We start from the raw sequence: 23,849 nt of genomic DNA, 5'->3' as shown, positions 1-23,849 counted from the left end.
ATACTACAATAGCTGCATAAGTCTAGGAGCAGTAAGTGACGTGGAGAAAAAGAGAGCCAAGCAGGGGATAAGAGCTCTACCCCGGCCTGAAGGAGTCAGGGGTCCTGGGCCCCCACCAGGGTTCTGAGCAGCCCTTTCCTCATCCCTCCCTTGGCCAGGGCACCAATATCGCATCAGGCAAGGCAGTGGGTGTAGCAGTAGCCACAGGCCTGCACACGGAGCTGGGTAAGATCCGGAGCCAGATGGCAGCTGTGGAGCCAGAACGGACGCCGTTGCAGCAGAAGCTGGATGAATTTGGGCGACAGCTGTCCCGTGCCATCTCCGTGATCTGCGTGGCTGTGTGGGTCATCAACATCAGTCACTTTGCCGACCCAGCCCATGGCGGCTCCTGGCTCCGCGGTGCAGTGTACTACTTCAAGATTGCCGTCGCCTTGGCTGTGGCCGCCATCCCCGAGGGCCTCCCGGCTGTCATCACGACATGCCTGGCACTGGGCACACGGCGCATGGCACGCAAGAATGCCATCGTGCGGAGTCTGCCCTCTGTGGAGACCCTGGGTTGTACCTCAGTCATCTGCTCTGACAAGACGGGCACACTCACCACCAATCAGATGTCTGTCTGCCGGGTGAGTGTCTACAGACAGCTTGGGGTCTCACTGGTGTTACTGTGTGATGTTTGGAGGCTGGGCTCCCTCTCTGGGCTGCTCCCTGACTCCTTTTTAGCCAGGGATGGAGGAGAGAACCTGTGGGCTGCCCCATGGTGGGTAGCAGATACAGGTTTTCATGGGCAGCAAAGCCTGGCTGGACATGTGTCACTAGGACCCTGGCAAGTCACTGGCCATCTATGAACTTCAGTTTCTTCATCTGAAGTTTGGGCGTACAAGCCCCGCCAGGTAATCTATAAATAAAGGACATAGGAGAGGGTCAAGTACAGTCTTGGCATCTGAACCAAGCTGGGCCTGGACCCAGGCTCTATCCTGCTCCACCGTGACTCTCTGCAGTCAATGTGTGACAGGCATCTGTCACCAGATATGCCAGCTCCAGTGACCTGAGAAGGGCCAGAGCAGGAATTATTCATTCCTTGGTACTCGATCCCAGATCCTGGGCCTGCTGCCCACATGCTCCAGGGATTCTGGCTGAGACTCCTGCAGGCCTTTGGGGCAGAAGGGTAGATGGTGAAAGCTGTGAGTTTCCCACCTGTTCCAGGTTCCCCCATTGCTCCTCTCCCACCCCTGTTCCCATAGTCTGCCCGTTGGGCCTCAGAAAACCAGGTTTTGTGTCTGAGACCTTAAATTCCCATCAAAACCCATTAGAGGCTGCCGCAGGGGAAGGGGCACCAGCAGCTCAATTGCATTGCTAAAAACCCTAGGAGGATTTGAACAGAGTGGTCCTTGACTGAAATAAAGACTTGAAAAGCACAGTATAGGGAAGTTGTAGAGGGCTGAGAAACCTGACGTCTCAGAGACTGTGCTGGCTGGAGCACTGCCCACAGGAGCAGGGAGGAGAGCGAGAAGAAAGGACATTTATTGAGCACCTACTGGGTGCTGGACTGGCCTTTGGTTTGGGAATGTACAGTGAGGTGATTTTCGGGATGCAAGAACTGTCTCCCTGGCAGAGATGGCTGAAGACAAGAAAATGCTTCCCTGGGAGGGGTAAGCCCTCATCTGTGAGGTACACGGGTGGGGGTGAGTGACCCAGCTTGCCCTGTGGGGAGGAGCACACTGTCTGCAGACATCTTTGGGCAGGAGGGGTCTGCCTCAGAGCCGGGTATGAGTTTCCACCCCTGGAGGCTGGGAACTCATCCTCTTGAAGGCAAGGAGGGGCAGCTAGACTCTGATCACACTTTCTTCCCATGTTACCAGTGGAGAAACTGAGGCTCAGGTGCTCAGCGAGGGGTCACACAGTAAGGTGGGCAAGGACCCAGGCTTTGCCCCAGCAAAGGGCTCTGTCAATCTGAGAGCTGCCCCCAGAACAGTGAAGAGTCTGCCATAAACTCATCAGGGGTGCCCAGAGCAAATGGACAAGCCTGAGCTGGACACACCTAGGCAGAGCAGAGGGGCCCTGCCTTAGTCTGAACTCCATGCTCTTGCATTGCAGCTCCAAAACCCTGGGGGATAGAAGGCTACCAGCTCCCCTGGGGGCCTACAGGACCCAAGCTGGGGTCAGGCGTTATTCAGATTGGCTGTCCAGGGAGGAGGGAGGCAAGGGCCCACTTCAGCATTGCTCTGCGCTCCCCATCCCCAGATGTTCGTGGTAGCCGAGGTGGAAGCAAGTGCCTGCCGGTTGCACGAGTTCACCGTCTCGGGTACCACCTATGCTCCGGAGGGCGAAGTGTGAGTGCTGGACGTGCTGGGCAAGGGGGCTCCTGTGGGCTGGGTTTCCTGGTCGGACTGGGCTACATGCCACAGCTCTGAGAGCTGTCAATGAGCAAGGCCTCCTGGGGGTGGGGCCAAAAGGATGGGTGCCTCTCAGGGATGAGGCCAAGTCCCTTTTACTGACCTCCTGGCTCCTCAGGCGGCAGGGAGAGCAGCTGGTGCAATGCGGGCGGTTTGATGGGCTGGTGGAGTTGGCGACTATCTGTGCCCTGTGCAATGACTCGGCGCTGGACTACAACGAGGTGGCCCCTTCTCCTTTGCATGACCTCCCTCATATCCAAGCTGCTAGGACAGACCCTTGTCCCAGAGTATAAACGCTTTCAGGGTTGGTGGGCCCTGCCCCTTTGGAGTGCCACACTGCAGGAGCACTGCCACCCCTGCACATCCTCCACTGACACACCTCCCTCTTTCTCTGACTGGCTTCTGAACTGGGCCTGGGGATTCTAAGGCTGTGGGGGACTGTAATGTAAGGTGCTGCAGGGCCTGAGGGAAGTGATTTGGGGTGTCAGACTAAGGGAGGTGTTTAAAGCAGAAAGCACAGCCCAGAAAAGGCCCCCAGGTCATAACAGACTCATGTGATTTAGGCACTGAGTTACCTTCCCTGTGGCCGGAGCAGTGGAATGGAGCACGCAGGATGCTCCTGTCTGAGGGGAAGGACTTGGCCATACTAAGTCAGGCCCAATGCCAAGCTGAGGGCAGATAGCCACCGAAGGGTTTTCAGCAGGGGAGTGATAATGGCCACATTTACATTTACAGATTACCTAGGCTTCTGTGTGGAGGACAGAACAGACAGGGCAAGACTGCGGCCAGGGACTCCTGTGTGGTCGTCCAGGACAGAGATGCTGGCGGAGTCCTGGGTCTCGGGGAGAGGGGGAAAAAGCATAGGCTAGGGAGAGACTTTGGAGCCAAAATCCTGGGACTTGGTGACTGATTAAGTGAAAGAGAAGGTGGAGGTCAGGGTAGCTTCTGGTTGCTGTCCTGGCTGGGACTGTCACTAAAGTGGCAAGTGTAGGGAGAGGAAGAGGTGGCATGAGGATCCCTAGGGAGCAGAGTTTAATAGGTAGCAAGTGGACATATGGGCATGGAGCTTAGGAGAGATGTCAAGGCTGACCTGGGCACTGGCAGCTGTGAGCATGTGAAAGTCGGCGGAGGCAGGGGGCATATGAGGTCTCAAGGAGAGATGGTGGGAGGGAAGGAACAGGGCCGGGACGGTAGGTTTTAGAAAGAGGAACCTGGCAATGATGGCCCTTGGTGTTGAGAGATGGGAGGGTTGGAAGAGAAGGTGAGCATCAGTGCCAGACACCACCCAGACCCCAGGTCAGCTGAGAAGAGCCCACAGGCCTGGTGCAAAAGAGGTTACAGATAACTCTGGCAGAGGGAGCTCTAAGGGAGTGAGTGGGAAATGAGGCTGGGAGCCCCTCTGGGGGTCACCTTGCCCCTCACTCCCTGTAACCTGGGCCTCGCCAGGCCAGGGGCGTGTATGAGAAGGTGGGAGAGGCCACGGAGACAGCCCTGACCTGCCTAGTGGAGAAGATGAACGTGTTCAACACGGACCTGCAGGCCCTGTCCCGGGTGGAGCGAGCTGGTGCCTGTAATGCGGTGAGTCGGGGGCTCAGGCCACAGGCCGCATGGCTGGCCTCCTGGGGCATCTGGAGAAGGGAGAGAGGAGAACGAAGTCTTGGGAGGCTTCTGAGAGGAGGAAGGACATCAGACCCTAGTAAGACTTGGCTAAGGAGAAAAGAAAGGGAAAGTCTGAGTGTGGTCGAGGACTTGGAGTTGGGAAATGCACAGCATGGTCAGGAAATGGCCCCTTTTTTGGCCCTTCCAGGGCTGGTGAGGGAGATGGAGGCCTCAGATGCCAGGGTCAGAGAAGGATAGACACCATCCTGCAGGGAGCAAGAAGCTTTTAATGGGGCCGAGAGGCTGCCGAGAAAGCGGTGAGAGTTGCTGGCTCTGCCCTCCTTGCCCGCACCCACCTGGGCCTCACAGGTCATCAAGCAGCTGATGCGGAAGGAGTTCACCCTGGAGTTCTCTCGAGACCGGAAGTCCATGTCAGTGTACTGCTCGCCCACTCGCCCTGGCCCAGGTGCCCAAGGCAGCAAGATGTTCGTGAAGGTGAGACCTGCCTGACTGGCCTGGGGCCTCTGCATAACTGGGGTCCCTGGGGGACCTGTTCTCCAGTCCTCTGGAGAGCCATAGACTACAGCTGTGGGAGGCAAAGAGAGGTGCGAGGCCCATGATGAGTCCAGAACGAGAGTATTCAGCCTGCTATGAGAAGCTGGGAGCAGATCCAGGACTAGTGAAGAGAAATCTAGGGCCGGGGGCTCAGGCCTGCCCCTGGACATGGTCCCAGCTCTGGGCTGAGAAGCACTGCCTTGCCACATGACCTTGGGGTCATCATGCTCCTCCATGGAGCCCCGTTTCCCCATCTGAACAGCAGGGTCAGGCCGCAAGGTCTCAAAAGCCTTTTGCCTCTGACGGGCTGTTGTTGCCATCTTTGGTGCTTCCTGTTCCTCCCTAGAGGAAAGGAGCCAGGCCTGTCCAGACCTCTGCCCACAGCACCTCCTGTTGCTGCTTTGGAACCTGAAATAGGAATCACAACCCACACTTTACCCTGCAGAGGAGTTTTTAGTCCCTTTTGAAATGAAAAGACTTCTGTATGGGGAGTTTGGGTCTCTTTAAAAACAGCAATGCCCTTTGGGGAGAGAGAGAAGGCACTGAAGGAATGTTCAGAGGCTATTCCCAGGCAAGGGGCGAGGTCCGAGGTGAGACCCCAAGGCCACCGAGGAGCTTGCCACCCCTGAAACAACCTTCCCAGGGCCACACCGACCACACCCTCTGTATGGCTCTATTTCTGGTCCCCAGGGAGAGCCCAGCCTGCCTCCCGCTGTTGAGCCCCCTGCAGAATTGGGATCCCAGGAGCATCAGGCTGGCAGAGAGGCATGACCTGCAGGAGGGCTGCCGTTCTCACCTCCACCCCCAAAATGCTACAGCAGGCCTTCTCAGCTACAGGCTGATGCGGGGAGGATGCCACCCCCTGCTCCCCCATTCCCTTTGGATTTTCTCACGGTGGGGTCCACTTGGTTCCCACTCTGAGCTTTCAAAGAATGGATTCCAATCTGTACTTTACTGTGTATCCCCTTCTGTGGCCTTTTCTTATACCTAGACCTCCATTTTCTCAATTGGGCAGGAAGGAGGGTAGGGCTCCTGGCTGACAAGTTGCCTCTCTCCTCCGCAACACTGCAGGGGGCTCCTGAGAGTGTGATCGAGCGCTGTAGCTCAGTCCGCGTAGGGAACCGCACAGTGCCCCTGAACACCACCTCCAGGGAGCAGATTCTGGCCAAGGTCCGGGATTGGAGCTCAGGCTTGGACACTCTGCGCTGTCTGGCACTGGCCACCCAGGATGCACCCCCGCGGAAGGAAGACATGCGGCTGGATGACTGCAGCAAGTTTGTGCAGTACGAGGTGGGTGCCGGGGCAAGGCTGGGATCCGTGCATCTGTCTGCAATGGCTGGGCAGGTAGCAGGCTGAGGGCGGGCCCAAGCCCCACTTGCATCTGCCCCCTTCCTACAGACGGACCTGACTTTCGTGGGCTGCGTGGGCATGTTGGACCCTCCAAGGCCCGAGGTGGCTGCTTGCATTGCACGCTGCCACCAGGCAGGCATCCGTGTGGTCATGATCACAGGGGACAACAAAGGCACAGCTGTGGCTATCTGCCGTCGGCTTGGCATCTTCAGGGACATGGAGAATGTGGCTGGCAAGGCCTATACAGGCCGTGAATTCGATGACCTCAGCCCTGAGCAGCAGCGCCACGCCTGCCGCACGGCCCGCTGCTTTGCCCGTGTGGAACCTGCACACAAGTCTCGAATCGTGGAGAACCTACAGTCCTTTAATGAGGTCACTGCCATGGTGAGGCCACTAGATGAGAGCCTGGGGGAGGTGGTGAGGAGTGGAGAGAAGCACTTGGCATAGGGCTTGGAAAGAGCAGCCTGTGCAACCCCTCCTTCTGCTTCATTCTTATATTTTCCAACATTTTCTTATGAAAAATTTCAAACAGAGAAATTGAAATAATTTTATAGTTAGTGTCTATATAGCCACCAGCTAAGTCTACAAATAACATTTTGTTATAATTGCTTTATCACATACCTATCCATCTGTCTCTCCTCAATCCCTCTTTTCTTAAATGCATTTCAAAGTAAGTTGTAGACATCAGTACACTTTACCTTCACGTATTTTAGAATGCATATTCTAGAGAGCACTATTTGTAGTTCTGTTTCTTTCTAATTTGAGTTAAAACTTGCACACAATGAAATGCACAACTTTTCAGCATGCCATTCATTTGGCGAGTTCTGATAAATGCGCATACCTGTGTCACCCAAATCCTTATCAAGATAGGGAATAGTACCATCAACCCATGAAGTCCCCTCATGCTCCTGCCCCATCAAGACCCTGTCCCACAATAGGCGACTGCTGTTCTGACTTTTTTCCACCAAAGATAATTTTGCCTGTTCTAGATTTTCATGTGAATGGAATCTGACAGTATGTACTCTTTTGTGTCTTGCCGTTTTTTGAGATTTATCTGTGTTGTTGCAGGTATCAGTAGCTGATTGCTTTTTAATTGTTGGATAGCATTCCATTGTATGAGAATGTCACAGTTCATTTATCTTAATGTGTGGATGGACATTTGGTTTGGGCCTAGTTTTTGTTCTGTCTCATTTTTGATTGCTGACCTATTTGTCAACTCTGATCTGACTTTTGACCTAGAACTCACCCCTGAGCTGGCCTCTGTTATTAATTTTACCTCCAGCCTAACCCAGTCCTTTGCCTTCACCTTAATCCTGACTTGTGGCTCACCCTTGGCCTGGATGATGAACTGGGTACCAACTTTGACTTGACTACAACTGAAACCTTGTTTTTGACCTTACTTTTGACCTTTACATAGAAGGTCCCAGACCTTGGCCATGACCCTCTTAATCTGATTCTATACTTTGAGCTCAACTTTGATATGGGTTCCAGTTTGACTTAGACCCTGACCTGACCCCTGACATTGATCTTGATATCCTCAATCCAATACTTTATAATTACCTCAACTTTGATCTGGCTTCCAATCTTGACCTTGATTGAACTCCAGCTTCAACCATGACAGCACTCCTGATATGGATCATAGCCTTGACTTGGCCTCTGCCTTTGACTTGACCTCTTACCTTAATCTAATTTTTAATCTTGAATCTGAGTCCAGTCTTGACCTTGACCTTGGCTCCAAACTTACTACACCACCAACCTGGTCCTTGACCTGGGCCACGACCTTGACCCCCTCATTCCTAACTTAAACTTAACTTTGTCTTTGACATCATTTTTATCTTCTCTCTCACATCCAACATGAATCTCATCCCCGCCCTCATCATTGACTCACCCTCATGCCCATCCCCACCTCACCGTCATCTCTGGCCTTAGACCTGATCTTCCCAACTTTGTCCTTGTCTGCACTCCTTGCCTTCCTTTTAGCTTCCTCCCCAATTTCTAAGCTCATGACCTCACCATTCGTTCTGCCCGGCTGTCTGCTTCCTCAGGGACATCCCCAAATCTTGAAGATAGGCTGGGGTAAGGGAAGTTGGGGAGGTGAAAGGGAAATTTCTCAAGTGTGAACCCACCTAACCTGGCCTCCAGACTGGAGATGGAGTGAACGATGCCCCGGCCCTGAAGAAAGCGGAGATCGGCATTGCCATGGGCTCGGGCACAGCCGTGGCCAAGTCAGCGGCAGAGATGGTACTGTCAGATGACAACTTTGCCTCCATTGTGGCTGCGGTGGAGGAGGGCCGGGCCATCTACAGCAATATGAAGCAGTTTATCCGCTACCTCATCTCCTCCAATGTCGGCGAGGTTGTCTGGTGAGGCCCTGCGTTCTCTCCTCCCAGCCCTCTGGACAAGCTCTGTCCTTGAGACCAAGGAAATGCCTGTTTCTGAGATGGGGCTGCGGGGATGGAGAGACTCATGCCCTGCCCCGGCTGGGGCCTTCCAGGGTCCCACTGAGGTGGGCCAGGACAGGGACACCTTGTCATTCCCCAGAGGCCCCCAAGAAGGTACCTGAAAAGTCCCCTATCATCCCTCCAGTGGATTTTCAGAGTAGCACAAAGCGGGAGAACTAACCCCACCTTTGGGCAGTAATGTGTTCGCACGTGTCCATGTAGTGTACACACAATGGTGTGTGCCTGAGTAAGAGATGTGTATATGTGTGTGCATGTATCCTCTCATGCATCTTTGGGCATGAGAATAAGCACAGAGGATTTGTGCAGTTGTATAATTGTATACACACTTGGGTTCACATGTGAGAGATGCCTGTGGGGAATGGTGAGCGCGTTTGCCTGGACATGTGAATTCTGCATCTCTGAATGTCAGGCAAGCATGTAGGCGTTTGCTTGTTTTTGTGGTATTGTGTGGCCTGTGCTACTTTTTGCTCATGCCTGTAAACAAATGTGTAGATGTTCAGGCATGCACTGTCCACATGTGTGTGTGTGCCCCAAAGAGGGCTGTGTCCTAAACGGAGAAATTTAAATTGCAGGTATGTCCAGGCTCCAGAGCTGGGACTGGGGGAGACAGGGTGGCACAGTGTGAGGCAGAGCTGTGAACACATACCTCTCACTTGCGCACACACATCAGAACTAGCAGAGCAAGGCGGGGCTGCTGAGGAGACTGGGTGGACTCCCTGGGTTGGCACGTGAGCAGGAGCTGGACCCTCCATTTGCAGCGGCTAGAGCCTGTGATTCTACTTCTAGCATCTTCCTCACGGCAATTCTGGGCCTGCCAGAAGCCCTGATCCCTGTGCAGCTGCTCTGGGTGAACCTGGTGACAGATGGCCTACCTGCCACGGCCCTGGGCTTCAACCCACCAGACCTGGACATCATGGAGAAGCTGCCTCGGAACCCTCGCGAGGCCCTCATCAGTGGTTGGCTCTTTTTCAGATATCTGGCTATTGGAGGTGAGCAGTGGGGTCCCAGACCTCAGTGGGGTTCCAGGACTTAGGAACCTGTATCAATTAGGCAGACAGTATGACTCAGCCTGGCTCATGCCAGAAGAAACTCTGTAGGCTTATTTAACTGATAAGACTAGATAGAGCATGCCTCAGGCAGGTATAGCTAGATCAAAGCCTCAGACATATAGTATCACTGCCATATTTTGGCTCTGCCTGAGTTCCATTCTCAGGCAGGTGCCTCTTGAGTGGCAAAATAGCTGTTGCAGCTCCAGCCCTCACACTTACTCCATTACAACCCCAAATTCAACAGAAGAGAGCCTTTTGTCATACTATTCTCTCAGTATATGATAAAAGTCTCAGTCTTGTTCTCATTGGCCTAAATTTGGTTATCTGCTTATCTCTTAGCCAATCACTGTGGCCGGGGGTATGACAGATGCTGATTGCCAATCAAGGCTCGCCACTGGCCCTAGGAGAGGAGCCTGCGAATCACGTGGTTCAGAGAGGGAGAGAATGGTTCCCTGACAGAAATTCAGGGAATTATTAGGAAGGGGAAATGGATGCCAAAAAGCCACATTTGTCCACTGTAGCGGGTTTCCTCCTGCCCTCCCTGCAGTGTACGTCGGCCTGGCCACAGTGGCTGCTGCCACCTGGTGGTTCCTGTATGATGCCGAGGGACCTCACATCACCTTCTACCAGCTGGTGAGCAAGTGACAGCCAGGGAACTTGTTGGGGTTATTTCTGAGGTAGAACTCACAGCCAAGTTGTTGGAGTTCCAGGAGAAAGGGGTCCTGAACCCCGTGGTTGGCCAACGGCTATTCCGCCCCACCCCATTCACATATATAGGCATCCACCTAAGGAGCCAGGCTCAGAAGCCATGGGAAACCTAGAGAGAGTAGCATAGTTCCCAAACCAGAGAAGAGGCTACTCTCTTTCCCATTCATTTAGGGGGAACCAAGGGGCATAACTACCCACAAGTGTTGTCTTTATTGGGGAACCCCAAAACATTGACATCTCAGAGATATGAACCCCTAAATGGTGGAACTTGAGGTCAAACAGGAAATCAGGAATCTGCCAGGCTCTCCCCATCCCCATAAACCAGCTGACCTTTTGAAGTCACCTGGCTGACAGATGTCCACCATGGGACTGTCCTAGCTCAGCACATCTCTGGAAGCAAGCAAGGAGACCCCTCAGACGCTATCTGTCAGCCTGTCTCTGTCTGAGCAGCCAGCCAGTGCACCTTCTTTGCTTAAAAGAGCTTTCGCGGTGGTTCTGGCAAAGCCAGCTGTAGGTTTCTCATTTAAAGCCTAGAGATGCAGAGATGCAGAATTTTCTTTCTCTGAGTGGGCTTGCCTTTGCTACTTTCTTGTAGATAGAAGAGCTCCAGGGAGGCACCCTGACTTCCTGCTCCATCCCTGAGAGTGTTGGGGGACCACCCTGAGGGCAGTGTGAGGGCTGGGTTACCATCACTGGTCGTCTTCCCTTGGAAGGCTGAGATTTTGTGAATTCTGCAGCATTCACATCTAGGTCAAGGCAGCCCAGGGGCCAAGGGGATGCTTTCCTGGCACCCACCAGCCCTCCCCCTTCTGACAGCAGTGCAGAGCATGGGCTCAGTTCTCATCCCAGAGGTCGGTGCCCCCAGCCCTTGGCCAAAGGCTCCCGCCAGCCTCAGGCACCTCTGCTCGTTTAGTGCCAGCGGTAGCAGCAGGGTGGAGATGGGGCTGTGCTGACCATCCTGCAGCTGTCTTCTTCCAGCCCTGTCTCTGTTGCCATTTTTTATATTGCGGATCCCAAATCTCTTAAGGACCTATCCCCACCTCCAACCTTTCTTCTGAGCCCAGCTCCATTTATCCAGCTGGCTACCTCCTCTGGGATGTCACACAGGCCCATTGCACTCACCAAATCATCTTTTCCCTAAGTAACCTCTCTCCTCCATCCCCATCTCAGTTTTACTGCCTGTTACCCAAGCCAGACACCTGAGGGTCGTGCCAGGCACACATCCCACACCCACTGCCAATCAGTCCACAGTCCCCTTGTGCCACCTTCCCAACAGTTGTCAGGTCACCCAATTTTTCATTTATCTGCTTGGTCAAGTATCGACTATTAGGCACTGACTGTGTGCCATGCACAAATTACTAGGGCTATGGCAGTGATGGAGCAGGCAGAGTCTCTGCAAAGAGCTTACAGTCTGGTGGGCTAGAGCCATGGATATGGGCAGTCACATTTCAAGGTGAGAAGTTCTTCAGCAGAAAAAAGTCTCTGAGATTCAAGGAGGATCCCATAACCCATGGTTCCTGGAATAAGCTGCCAGAAGGCAGCAGAGTGGTTAAGAGCACAGAGCATGGAGCCTGGATCCAGACTGCAGGTTCACACCCTAGTTCTACCACGCTTTAGCTGTCTGACTTTAGACAGGCTATTTAACCTCTCTCTATTGGTTTCCTCATCTGTAAAATGGGTGACAGTCCCTACCTCAGAGTTATTGAGAATTAACTGAGTCAGTACTTGTAAAGTGCTTAGACTAACACCTGGCACATAGCAAGAGCTATGTGAGTGTTGGTTAAGTTCATTGAACCCAGAGGGGCCTTATAGGATAAGGTAAATAGGAAATAGCCAGGGAGGCAAAGGGAAGGTATAGGCAGAGTAGTGGCTTTACCCAAAGAAGCAGGCTCCCACTTCCACAGGGACTCATGATGAACCCAGGAGCAGAAGTTCCAGCTCTGAGCACTTTCTAATAAGTTCAGGAGGCCACACTGTGACCCATGACCTGGGATATAATGTGGCAGGTGCTCACTGGTAAAACCCAGAGGGTCTGAACCAGGCAGGGTATTAATGGCAAGAGCAACAGATCTATTGAAACACCTTGATGTGATCCTGTTCAGATTTCTTCCCTGTGCACATGCATAAGGATGTAAGCATTCACATGCTTGAGTGGGAAATGTGTGCACTGTGTGTGTGTGTGTGTGTACATGTGTACATAGGCCATTTAGGATCTGGGAGGCAGGGCCTGATGGTAAAGACACTACTAACAGGAGCATTTGGTCCTCTTGGCCACTAGGTGGGTTCAGTTTAGAACATTTTCTCTGCTCTATGATCATTGCCAAGTAAAAAGATGTGTACTTATCCCAAATCCTAGAATTTGGTTTTTGGAGAAAATCCCACTGTTGATTTAAATAAGATTCTCCATTTTTTTGTTGAAATAAATCTAGGACATGGTTCCATAGTGTAGCAGTTAGCACATCTGCTTTACACACAGAAGGTCCTGGGTTCATGCCCCAGTGAAGCCATGGTCCGTGGTCTACGGCCATGCCACCCTGAATAAACCTGATGTCTGATCTCAGAAGCTAAGCAGGGTTGGGCCTGCTGTTAGTACTTGGATGGGGGACCACCCAGGAAGACCAGTGCTGTAGGCATAAATAATAAATAAATAAGAAATCTAGCTAAGCCGTAGTTTATAATTTTTCATCCTGCATGAGAGAGAAGGGGAAAGTGCTAGCAGCCCCTTCTGCCCAACAGTCACCTTACCCCGAGTTATGCAGTGTGGGAAAACGGAGGTATTTACTGGGCAGAAAGACGGCTGGTTGTTTTATAGGTTTCTCTTTGAGGGTTATTTCACAGCATGTAGACTCAGTTTAGAAATACCCTTAGCTTAAAAGATCTCTGAGTTCAGATGAGACTCCAGAGGACAGATTTATGTTCCAGGAGAACAGAGCTGTTTAGCGGTTATGCGTGTTCACATTCATCCCGTGTTGCAGAAGAGAACAAGACAGAAGTTCTCAGACATGGCCTCAGTTCAACATCTTGTCACAGCAAGATTCTGTGAGCGAGATTTAGGAGCAGGAAGAAATTTCCCCTGGGGCTTGAGGGATGAGAACCACTTTCTTATTCAGTTCTGAGAGCCACTTTCTTATCTAGTTCTGAGAGATTCTTGTTAATTACTAAGAAACTGTAGTAAGCCTGCACGTGGCATTTCATTAGTTTATGTCATAAGCAAAAGACAAGCCTGCAGAGTTTGATTTCAATGCAGAAGTTGAAGGAGGTATGAATGGAATTTAATTTAACAATGGTGAATAGAACACGTGTAGCCTTCATCTTCTACCCATCAAAGGTGAATTCTATTTCAAGCATAATTTCATGATTGGTTTCACATGCATTTACTTATTTAGCGGTCTCAATCATTTCCACTCCTGCACCTCCAATACTCAGCCTACCCACTCACCCCTGTGCACTTTCAGAGAAAATCTTGGACCCTCTCCCTGATCCCAGGGCCCCCTCCTATCCTCCCCAGTCTGATGCCAGCTGCTCTCCCTCTGTCCCACGGTACCCCTGCCCCAGAACAGTCTGACCTTCTCCCTGGCACAGTGCAGGCCATCTGCCCCCATCCTGGGGTAGCATCCCTCTCACAGCTCACTGGTTGTGTATTGAGTCCTCATATGTGGGCCACAGGTATGGTGAGGCTTCCCTCTTCCCATACACTGGCCCCTCCTCTGACTGCTGTTCTCTGCGGCCCCACCCAACCCCACCACGGTGCCCGCAGAGGAACTTCCTGAAGTGCTCTGAGGACAACCCACTCTTCGCCGGCATCGATTGTGAGGTTTTCGAGTCACGCTTTCCCACAACCATGGCCTTGTCTGTGTTGGTGACCATTGAAATGTGCAACGCCCTCAACAGGTGGGCTGGGCAGAGGGACTGGGAGCTGAGGGCGAGGGGGCTAAGAATCAGGTTAGAGATGTCTAGGATTGGGGTCTGAGGGTCAGGGGGTCCAAGATTGGGATCTGACAGTCCATAGGGCCAGAATTGGGATCCAGGGAACAATGGGGGCCAAGATTGGGGTCTGAGAAATATAGGGACCAGGACTGGGCCTGAGAGAAAGAGAAATGGGGAACTGGGACAGGACAGGCCCCTGGGGGCCGAGCGGGCAGCTGTGACACCCCTCCTGGCTGTGCTAGCCTCCCAGAAGTGCTCTAGCACTTCGATCCAATTAGGGAAATGCTGAGGCTCAGGCCTGTACCTCCACATGGAGGGCGGATGAGTACCCACAGCAGGGCCTGTATGCGTCCTGGCCCTAGGTGAGTGCCCTGTGTCCTTGCAGCGTCTCGGAGAACCAGTCGCTGCTGCGGATGCCGCCCTGGCTGAACCCCTGGCTGCTGGCGGCTGTGGCCATGTCCATGGCTCTGCACTTCCTCATCTTGCTGGTGCCGCCCCTGCCCGTGAGTCACCCTCCTGCCCTACTCCCCATCCCTGGCTCCTGGGGTTGACAGGATCCAAATCGTCCTCTGACATAAATCCCAGGGCTAGTTGCTGGGCCTTTCTGGGCCCCTTTGAAATGAGAACCCCTGGAGGATCCCGGCGGGGGTGGGGGTGGGGAGGTTCAGAGGTGCTCACTACATGTACCCTGGGCTCGGACCCTGGGCAGCCACCATCCTCCAGATGTGTCCCCACCTCAGGAGTCCCCAGACTTGGGGAGCAGAAGAGGTGGGGAATCTCCCTAGGCTGGGGCAGGAGGAATGACTCACTTCCCCGGTGCGGAATCCCTCCCGCCTCCCACCAGGACCAATGGGATTCGGTCCTGTGAGTGAGGGCTGGGGAGAGTACTTCAGGCAGAGGAAGTGGGGTGGATAAAGATCTGGAGGTGGGACCTCCAGGGGCATCTCGGACACGCTCACGAAGAGTCCGTTGTAGCTTGAGTGATGAAGCAGGTAAATTGCAGAGCACTGGGCAGTCCTTCCTTTAACCAAACCTTTCCCCTCCAGCTCATTTTCCAAGTGACCCCGCTGAGTGGGCACCAGTGGGTAGTGGTACTCCAGATATCTCTGCCTGTCATCCTGCTTGATGAGGCTCTCAAGTACCTGTCCCGGAACCACATAGATGGTGAGTGGGAGGCCCCAACCCCTCCTGCCCTGCTCACCTCTGCTCTCAGACTACAGAGGGCCGGTGCCAGTGTCGTTCTCCCTGTCTGTGTGGGGCGAGGTGCTCTTGGGTCACCAAGTGGAGGACCTTAAGGGGCTCTGGTAGCTGTGACCTGAGGTGTCTATAGGGGCCAGGGCCCTGGACTCACCGGTCAGCCAGCAGGAGCACTGCTCAGGGCCATGCTGCCTCACCCTCCTCACTGCCACCAACCTTGCATGGCTAGGCTCGCTGTGCCCTCCCTGGGCCCGGACCTCCCAGGCTTCTGACGTCTGTGAATCTGGCCTGTCTTTATCCAGGCATTTTCAGGACAGTCTCCCAGGCATGGAGTAGGCAGCCACTGACCACTTCCCAGACCCCAGACCACACCGGGTTGGCCTCGTTGGTGTCATCTTGTGGGTGCGTGGAGTGTGCGGGGGAGTCTCCGTTTCTGTGTTCACAGCTCTGGGTCTGCCTTAACCCAGAATTGAGAACAGAATGGCAGGGGTTGGGAAGGGGGCCGGTGTGTAGAGGAGCAGCCTGGGTCATGGCATCCATCTGCCTGCCTTCTTCAGGGGCCCTCAGAGAGTGGGTGATTCTGCCCTGCAGCATCTTTATCATTGTCAGAGCTGCCCAGAGAGAGAGGAAACAGGGGTGAGAAACTGGTTCCTGGGAGTCGGAGCCCTGGCAAGGCTGCTACAAAGTCCCAGGTTAGGCCCAGCAATGGCTGAGGCCTGTGCTGGGGCAGCTGGGTCCCTCAGAGCCACCTCTGGCAGGAATGTATCTCAGCTCCAGGGGAGGGTGCCTGGGGGCTATAAATAGATCCCGTGCCTATCATTCCACAGGGGCCAAGGCAATCAATCGGCCCCCATCTCCCACGCTGGCCAGCCCTCCTGGGTGCTGCAAATATTTTCTTATTATAAAGGCTGAAACAAGTTGTCCTCCTCACTCTCTTTGGAGAAGTTGGCCCACCACAGGTCTGTCCAGAGGGAAACCTGGCAATGGGAGTGAGGGGCTCATGAGGGGGTTGTTCAACCAAAGCAAGGCCTACTGGGGCCCAGGGTAGGGTAGGGGGAGCCAGATAAGGCGTTCTGACCCCCTTTGTGGCTCTTTCTTACCTATCCTCTGTGGACACTTCTGGGGAGGCGAAGACAGGGACGTGGGTCTGTTGCCTGAAACTCCATCCATAGTAGCCCAAGGCATCCCCAGCTCTGGCCGGAGCACAGGGGTGGTCTACCAGGAGATCGCCTGGCCACCCTCGACCACGCTGACTCACCTGTGAAGCCGGACCTCTGGGGACATGGGTGGCTGGGGCAGCTTCTCTGTCTTCCTCAAGAGCCTTCCCTAAGTGGCCACAACTGCCAAGGTGGTGGCGGGGGGGGCGGGGGGAGCATGGAGGGTTCAGCATATTTTCTTGAGAAAACTTAAAAGTGGGAAAATTTCTCGGCCAGCAGGGAAAGCCTGTGTCTTGGACACCGTCCAGCACTGGCTGCTGGACAGTGGAGGGGCCCAGGCCTGGGTGCGGGGAGTAGCTCCTAGCAAGATATGGCAGGTTAGAAGGGCTGGGGCTGGGTTAGGGGTGGTTTCTAGAAAAGGCGGGGTTCGAACAGAGGTTTGAGAGGGGAGAAGGAGCCTCATGGAGAAGGAGGGGCTAGGTGAGCATGGCTTGGCATCTCTAGTGGGGCTGGGGCTTGGAGTGCAGGGTAGAGAGGGGAAGCAAGAGCCTCAAATACCAAGATAGGGACCCTGGACATTACCCTCAGGGTATGGGAGCCACAGAAGGGTGGAAGTATGAGAGGGTCTTGGGTGACCATGGAGGACAGACAGGATGGGGTGTGACTAAAGGCGAGGAGGCTGGTGAGCTGCGTTGAGTTGGTCAGGAGAGGAGCTACTGAGTCCCAGCCTGGGGAGAGCTGGTCCCACCTCCACCTCCACCATTAACCTGAGATGTTGACCATGATCCCAGGGAGGTGTGGCTTTAAAGGGAGGTGCCCTGCAGTCCCTGAGAGCCCAGACAGCTCTGCCCTGTACAGCTGTAGTCCCTGGGGCCTCCTAACCAGACGGAGCAGGGGTGAGAGACAGGACCCTGTTATGTTCCCAAGCCAGTCTGGTGCCCTTTTAGGGAAGTTTTTCTGAGGCCTGATGCTCGTGGTTTCCCTGTGATTTATGAGGGATGTGTCCTGGGGAGAACTGTGGATGCTGGGTCAGCCCCAGGGGGTTGGGGGGATCCTCTTGCCCCACCTCCTGGCTCTCCCCAGGTGTGGCTGAGCAGCTGTCAGAGGCCTGTGAGCTGGGCTGAGGGGAGGAAAAGCCTGAAGAGGCTGAGTAGGGACAGATCTAGGAAGGTCCAGGATACAGGAGGGCTTACACTTTATTCTGAGGGCAGTGGGAACCATCAAAGGAGATGATGGGCTGGATTTGTAGTGTGATGCCAGGGGCAGGAGGGTAATGGTAAGGTGAGATGGAAGCCGAGGGCAGGGCTCAGAGGCCTTGAGCCCTGCGTGGGCAGTGGAGAAAGAGACGAGTTCATGAGATGTAGGTGGTGAAATCAGTAGGCCTGGGTATATGGGATGGAGATGTCTCAGATGCCATGGTTTCTGGACCTTGTGATGCTGGGTGGTGGTTATTCAAACTAAAAACATGAGGAGACTGCCTTGGGGTAGGCTAGGGGCTTGAGGGAAGCAGTGAAGTGCAGGAGGCCCGGGGGACACCCGGGAGAATGTGTCTGGGCAGCAGCTAGACACATGGAGCTGCAGCTCAGGAGATGCAGAGGGGCTGGGGATCGACTGAGTGTTGTCATGGCAAAGTGGGATTGTCCTGGGAAAATGGAGACTGGAAGGGCCAGAGGGAACCAGCCTGGATGTGTGCTCTCATACATCATAACATACCCTCGTGTTTTTCTTCCAGAGGAAAAGGACCAGAAGTGAGTGCTCAGAGCTGAGTGGAGTCTCCAGTGTGTACCTCGGGCTGATGGTGCCCAAGCGTTTGCCCCACTCCCTGCCCTGCTACCATGCTCACCTGCTTGCTCGCTGGGCCTTACCGAGTCGGGATTGGCCACCCCCAGACCCAGTCCCGGGTTCGCTATCCCCACTTCCATCTGCCTGGGGGCTCTGTGCTTCATGTCTCTGGGGCTCTCCTGGGAAGTTCAACCCTGAATTTCTGGCCTGGGAGGGGCCTGCCCAGAAGCCAAAGTTGGCAGCCGATCTAGAGTTACAGAGCCCTACACACCCAAATCCATGAGCACATTCTGGAGCCTGCTCCCGCTTGCTTGGAGACTGGGTATTATTCGGTAACCAGAGCCTCTGTGCTGATGGAGGATGCCTGGAGACCACTCTCGCCACTAATCTCAGAGCCTGGTCTGGGGCCTGGTCAGCTGGGGGTGGGAAGGGGGACATCCGGGACATCTGGGTCCAGCTGTGCACAGCAAGTGTGGGCAGCCCCCCTCCGCTCCTCTGCTTCCACAGAGTTGGCTCATGAGGACTTGAGCCTCTTTCTGTTTATATATGTAGGGAGTTGAAAGGTCAGAGAGAGGGACACAGGAATGGGGGCGGGGACTGAGCAAGGGCTCTCTTTCACTTCTAGACTAGCCTGCCTCGGCTCGGTTCACTTCTAGACTCAGTTTTCCTGCCCTAAGCAAAGAAGGCATGCCCTCTCGATGCTGCCTGGTATGCCAAGCAGGGGCCAGATAGGCCCTCTGTGTGTCTGGCACCTGAAACCCTAGACATCCTTGGGTTTCTGACCACTGTGTCCTACCGCCCCAACCCCACGCTTAACCATCTCGAGGTCTACATGGCTGGGTGATTCTGAGTCCCTGGACTCAGCCTCACTCTTTGCCCCCAGCCCCACACACCCATGAGCTGAAAGGATGTCACTCAGAATGGCTAGTTACATAAGGGGACTTCCTCCCTCCTTGCTGGAGGAATGTGTGTCCATGTGGATCATGTCAGACGATTGGAAAAAAGCATTTGATGGACAGAAATGTTCTCTTAACTCAGCTTTTGCCCCTTTGGCAAAAATTAGTTGTAGAAGAAAGCAGTGAGTAAATGACTATGTGTCCTTGCCCTTCCTACAGAGTATACAAAGTGATTATTTTATATGTAAATCAAGACTCACATCCCTGTCCTAGTTCCCAGAATCAAAGCCCCCTCAGTCTACCTTACAGACAAATGGGCTCCAGGGCCTGTGGCTCCTTCGCACACCCTTGCTCCCTCCTCTGGCTCGCGGGTTCTGGAGGGGCTGTGAGAGAAAAGGAGTTGGGCAGGGTCTTCCTGGTGCGAGCAGACATTTTCTGCTGCTTTCCTGCTGGGGGAAGGGAGATCTTAGTGGGAGGGGTGGGGCAGGACCCTGTACCCATCTGCTGACATGCAGTTTGGTAGAGAAATAAAGGTTGAGTGCCTGGGGCACCGGAGGACTGTCAGTGTCTGTGTTGCTGGAGAGCGGTTCCACCGTCTGCCCATTTGGTGTTTACCTGGGGTACTCACCCCTACCCCAGGAAACGCGAGCAAAAGTCTGAAGTTCTCACATCGCCAGCCAAAGATTGTCTTCCTCCGATACCAAATGCAGGAGAGGCACTGACTTCCTGAGCCACGTCTAAATGGCAGAGGCACCACTGCCTGTGCCTCCCAGGGACAGCACTTGACAGTTTATGCGTGTGTTCAAAGGCCTTTATACATATTACAATTCACTTGTCACGGCTGAGGAAACACCCTGGGAGGGCCTCATGACTTGGCCTGGAGCAGCGCTGGGCCTGCAGCCTGAATATCAGGGGCCCCTTGTACTCCATAGAGGGGTCCCCAGCCCTGGCTGTTCTGTGAGTGCTGTATCTCCCTGGGGTTTCTTTCCTGCTTTATTTCCTTCTCTTCAAACTCGGATACTGTCCACTTCTTGGCCTTCCAGGTCCAGCTCAAATGTATCTTCCCAAGGCTTCCCTCAGCTCATACTGTCCAGAAGCTTTTGCCAGGCTGCTTGAGATTAACTCCTGACTTCCCCAGGTGACCCTACCCCGTGGGAGCGGGGGATCTGGGAAGGGAATAGCCAGCCATGTCCCACCCCACCCCCTCCTGTCGCTACCCTCTGGGGTGAAGACTCGTGAAGGTTCTGTATGTAATACTCTAACCAACCGCCCTGGGAAGGGGGTGCAGGCCTTGCCCACAGGGGCAGGACTGACCACATAGTTTGCAGGGCTCAGTGCAAAATGAAAATGTGGAGCCCCTTGTCTAAAATTAAGAATTTTATAACAGTAACAGCAGAGCATTAAGCCAAACATGGCCTTTCTGAGTACAGGGCCCTGCGTGACTGCACAGGTCACACATCCATGAAGCCAGATATGACTGGAGGAGACATGGCCCACCCTTAAGAGCTCCCAGGGTTTATTTGGGGTGGGGGGGTGGGGGGCAGGATTTGACACATAGTTTACAGAGGAGCCAGGACTGGGGCAGAAGGGTTCTCCCTTCTACAAGACCTTTAAGACCCCAAAAACCTTGTCATCCTCCTCATCTCCAGGGTACTCACCCAGCTCCATGAGGTGGACCGGGCAGGGTTAAGGCCTCCATCTCACAGGTGAGGTTTCTAGGCCCTCTGAGAGTCTGGCCGTCTGGCTGGCCTCATGGTGGAGAGGCAGGACACGGAGCTAGCATGGGCCCAGGGGGCTTGCGTAGGAGGTGAGCTGGCTCTCCCAGCAGTTGCTGAGGCTCACAGCCAGGCCTGCTTGAATCCAGCCTTGTCCAGCCCACAGCATGGAGCCCGGCAGGCCAAGATGGAGCGGCCAAGGAAAACAGAGGTTTCCCACCTCACTGCCGCTTGCCAGGGGCAGGAGGGAATTCCAGGGCAAGCCCCGGCACACTTCCCACTGGCTCAGGGGTGGCAGCTGCCAAAACACCCATGGCCTCCCCTTGTCCCCTCAGGACTTTGTGCTCCCCATGCCCCCATGCTACATCCCTTAGGAGGTAAGGAGAACCCTGTTCAGGTCACTTTGGGGGAAATGGAGAGTCAAAAACAAAATGAAGACATAACATTCACGCAGATCTGAACCCAAGTGTGCATAGCAGCTTTCTTCATTATAGTCCCAAATGGAAACAGCCCGAATGTCCATTAACGGGGGAAGGACGAAGAAACAGCGGTGTGTTCGTACAACAGAATTCTCCTCCGCAATAAAAAGGAACATGCCCATATATGCAGCAGCATGGATGATGCTTAAAACCCTGGTGCTGAGTTGAAAAAGCCAGACACAAAGAGAGTTCATACTGTGCGATTCCACCTCCATGAAGTTCTAGAAAAGGCAAAACAAATTCGAAGCAACAAAAACAGGTTGCCGGGACCGGGGATTGGAGAAAGATTGACGGCAAAGAGGCAGGATGGAATATTCTAGGGTGATGAATTCAGGGGGGTAGTTACATACATTTGTCAAAACTCATCAAACTGTACCTAAAATGCGTACACTTTACCGTATGTAAATCATACCTCAATATAGTTTGATTTAGAAGAAAAAAAGGAGTCGGGGGAGGTGGGTGGGCACACAGCTGCTATGTGGGTGTAGACGTGTCAGGAGGAAATGAGCCTTCTAAGGGGTGCTAAGTGTTCGAGGGGTGGGGACCTAAGCCACTAAGGAGTCCCCACATTCCAGGGGAAGCATGAAGCTGGGGACCCAAAGGAAACAGCCCTAAAGGAAGAGGAGAACCGGGGCGAGGTGATGCCTCAGATACTTTTGAGGAGGGGCTCCAGCCAGTCCTGGCTCATCATGGGGTAATAAAAGAGGCCAGAGAAGCAGTACAAGAGGCGGGCAATGGGGAGAAGCCAACACTGGGGACCACTGTTGTGGCCACACCTTGGATGTCTACTCCCTAGCCTCCCCTAGACAGACTCTGTTAGGCTGGCCCAGGACCTAACTGGTATCTGAGGGGCTGTGTGGCATTGAGTGAGTCCCTGGGGCACCAAGAGAGGCACAGAAGGTGGGGAGTGGGAGTGAGGGTAGGTGGGTAGGACCGAACTCTGCAGGCAGAGGTGTGGCTCTTGCAACCTTGGAACTCTGAGTGGCTAAGGAGACCCACGGAGTCTGTGTCGACCTCCTTGAGGGCCTGGGCTGGCCTCCAGGATGGGCACAGGCCCCCTCCACACTCCACAGAGCCACTAAATTTAGCCAGACAGAGGAGGCTGTCCTGGGGCCGAGCGCTTGGCAGCACTGCCTTGTCTCCCTACAAGGCCCGGCCCAGTACCGAAGCCGGCCACCCGGCCTTTGGGCTTATAAGGCAGGTTTGGCGACATTCAAGTGCCGGAGTCTTGGGGTGGGCTCTGGGCCAAGCTCTCAGACTTTGGGGAGCCTCTTTTCCGGCCACTAGCAGATTCTCTGTGTGACCTTGGGCAAGGCACTCAACTTCCAGAGCCTCAGTTTCTTTATCTGTAAAATGGGGATTCTAGCACCTACCTCACAGGGCTGTTATAAAGAAAACTTGCTGAGTGTGAAAGCCCTGTGTCCCTGTAAACTCTGGTCCCTGCCCTGGCCACTCCTGCTCCCCACAATGCTTTGAACAAGTATAGGTATCTGTCCCTGGGATTCTGGAATTGGGGCCAGGGGCAGGAAAACGCAGGCCTCAGATAACAAGATACATCTTAGAACTAGCGAAAGAGACATTGACCCTATCAGTTGCCTGTCTTACCCTTGTGGAGTTATTAGCAAGAAAAGAAATTTGGGAAGAGGACTGTAATTGCTTTTGTTTCTTTTCCTTTTGGGCACGCTTTGGGTGTGATGATAACCCCAAACAAGATAGTCCTCCTTGCCAGTCTATTCTCCGAGTCAGGGTCAGAACTGAGGCCGTAACAGGAGCACACGTGTGTACCCGAAGCAAGTCTGAGTGGCTAAGGAGACCCACTGGAACCTATGCCAATCCCCTCGAGGGCCTGGGCTGGCCTCCAGGATGGGCACAGACCCCCTCCATGCTCCACAGAGCTACTAAATTTAGTCAGACAGGGGAGGCCCTCTATCAGCCCATCTGTCTGTCGGCAAGCCTAGCCCCTTGGAGGAGGAGAAGGAAGAGGTCATGGTGATGATATGAAAGGGACAGACACAGATTAGAGACTGACTGCCTGACTTCCTCCCCTCCCTCCCCTTCTCCTCACTCCTGCCCTCATTTAGCACCTGCTGCTCTCCTGAATGTGGTGTGCCTGTCGGGGAAGTGTGGGTGAAGTGGGACACAGAGATGGCTCAGACACCCCACTCCCCATTGCAAGCAGTTCATGTTCTGAGGCCTGCTAGTCCAAGTGCCATGGGGCATGGGGTCGACTGGGAAGGAGACAGGCCCTTTCGTCTGGGGTCAAGACTGGGCAAAAGGAATGTGGCCACCACAGTTCTGGCTCCCAGCATCTCTGGATTTTTCTTAGAAAAGCCCAGGATGTGGTTCTCACCGGCCCCCTTGAAGGTGGCGTCAGACAGGCCATGGAGCTTAAGATTGGCAGGAACTCTTCATGGGGTGAGGCTGATCTGTTTGGGGGATTGTTCAGGGGGTTTGGCCTGGGGTGCTGGATAGAGGAGGGTCTGCCCCTTGTGGGATCCTTTGCTGTTCAGAAAGAAGCTCAGCTCGGACAGGCAGCCGGGGTTCCCAGCCTGGGGCCTGGCTCCCTGCCCAGAGCAATTT

At 54.1% G+C, this 23,849-nt stretch overlaps 1 protein-coding gene across 2 annotated transcripts in view; it reads left to right on the top strand.

The window, feature by feature from the left end:
* The window catches only part of ATP2A3 (ATPase sarcoplasmic/endoplasmic reticulum Ca2+ transporting 3), a 33,858-nt gene extending 14,225 nt beyond the window's left edge, over positions 1-19,633 (top strand). Inside the window, exons 8-22 of one of the 2 annotated variants that reach the window (XM_039886404.1) lie at positions 159-623; positions 2,242-2,330; positions 2,512-2,614; positions 3,840-3,971; positions 4,362-4,487; positions 5,619-5,837; positions 5,946-6,281; positions 8,040-8,260; positions 9,146-9,348; positions 9,956-10,041; positions 13,874-14,007; positions 14,429-14,546; positions 15,090-15,207; positions 15,543-15,642; positions 18,130-19,633. In XM_039886404.1, coding sequence (XP_039742338.1) covers positions 159-623; positions 2,242-2,330; positions 2,512-2,614; positions 3,840-3,971; positions 4,362-4,487; positions 5,619-5,837; positions 5,946-6,281; positions 8,040-8,260; positions 9,146-9,348; positions 9,956-10,041; positions 13,874-14,007; positions 14,429-14,546; positions 15,090-15,207; positions 15,543-15,642; positions 18,130-18,163 — 2,484 coding nt within the window. In that variant the 3' untranslated portion in view covers positions 18,164-19,633. The remainder of the gene's footprint in view (positions 1-158; positions 624-2,241; positions 2,331-2,511; positions 2,615-3,839; positions 3,972-4,361; positions 4,488-5,618; positions 5,838-5,945; positions 6,282-8,039; positions 8,261-9,145; positions 9,349-9,955; positions 10,042-13,873; positions 14,008-14,428; positions 14,547-15,089; positions 15,208-15,542; positions 15,643-18,129) is intronic. The other variant, XM_039886405.1, reaches the window with a different exon arrangement.
* The last annotated feature ends 4,216 nt before the right edge of the window (positions 19,634-23,849 follow it).

Source organism: Pteropus medius, unplaced genomic scaffold (assembly GCF_902729225.1).
Source record: "Pteropus medius unplaced genomic scaffold, Ma_sr-lr_union100, whole genome shotgun sequence".
NCBI lineage: Eukaryota > Metazoa > Chordata > Mammalia > Chiroptera > Pteropodidae > Pteropus > Pteropus medius.
Note: the sequence above shows the minus strand (reverse complement) of the source record. Positions and strands in the feature narration are given on the sequence as shown.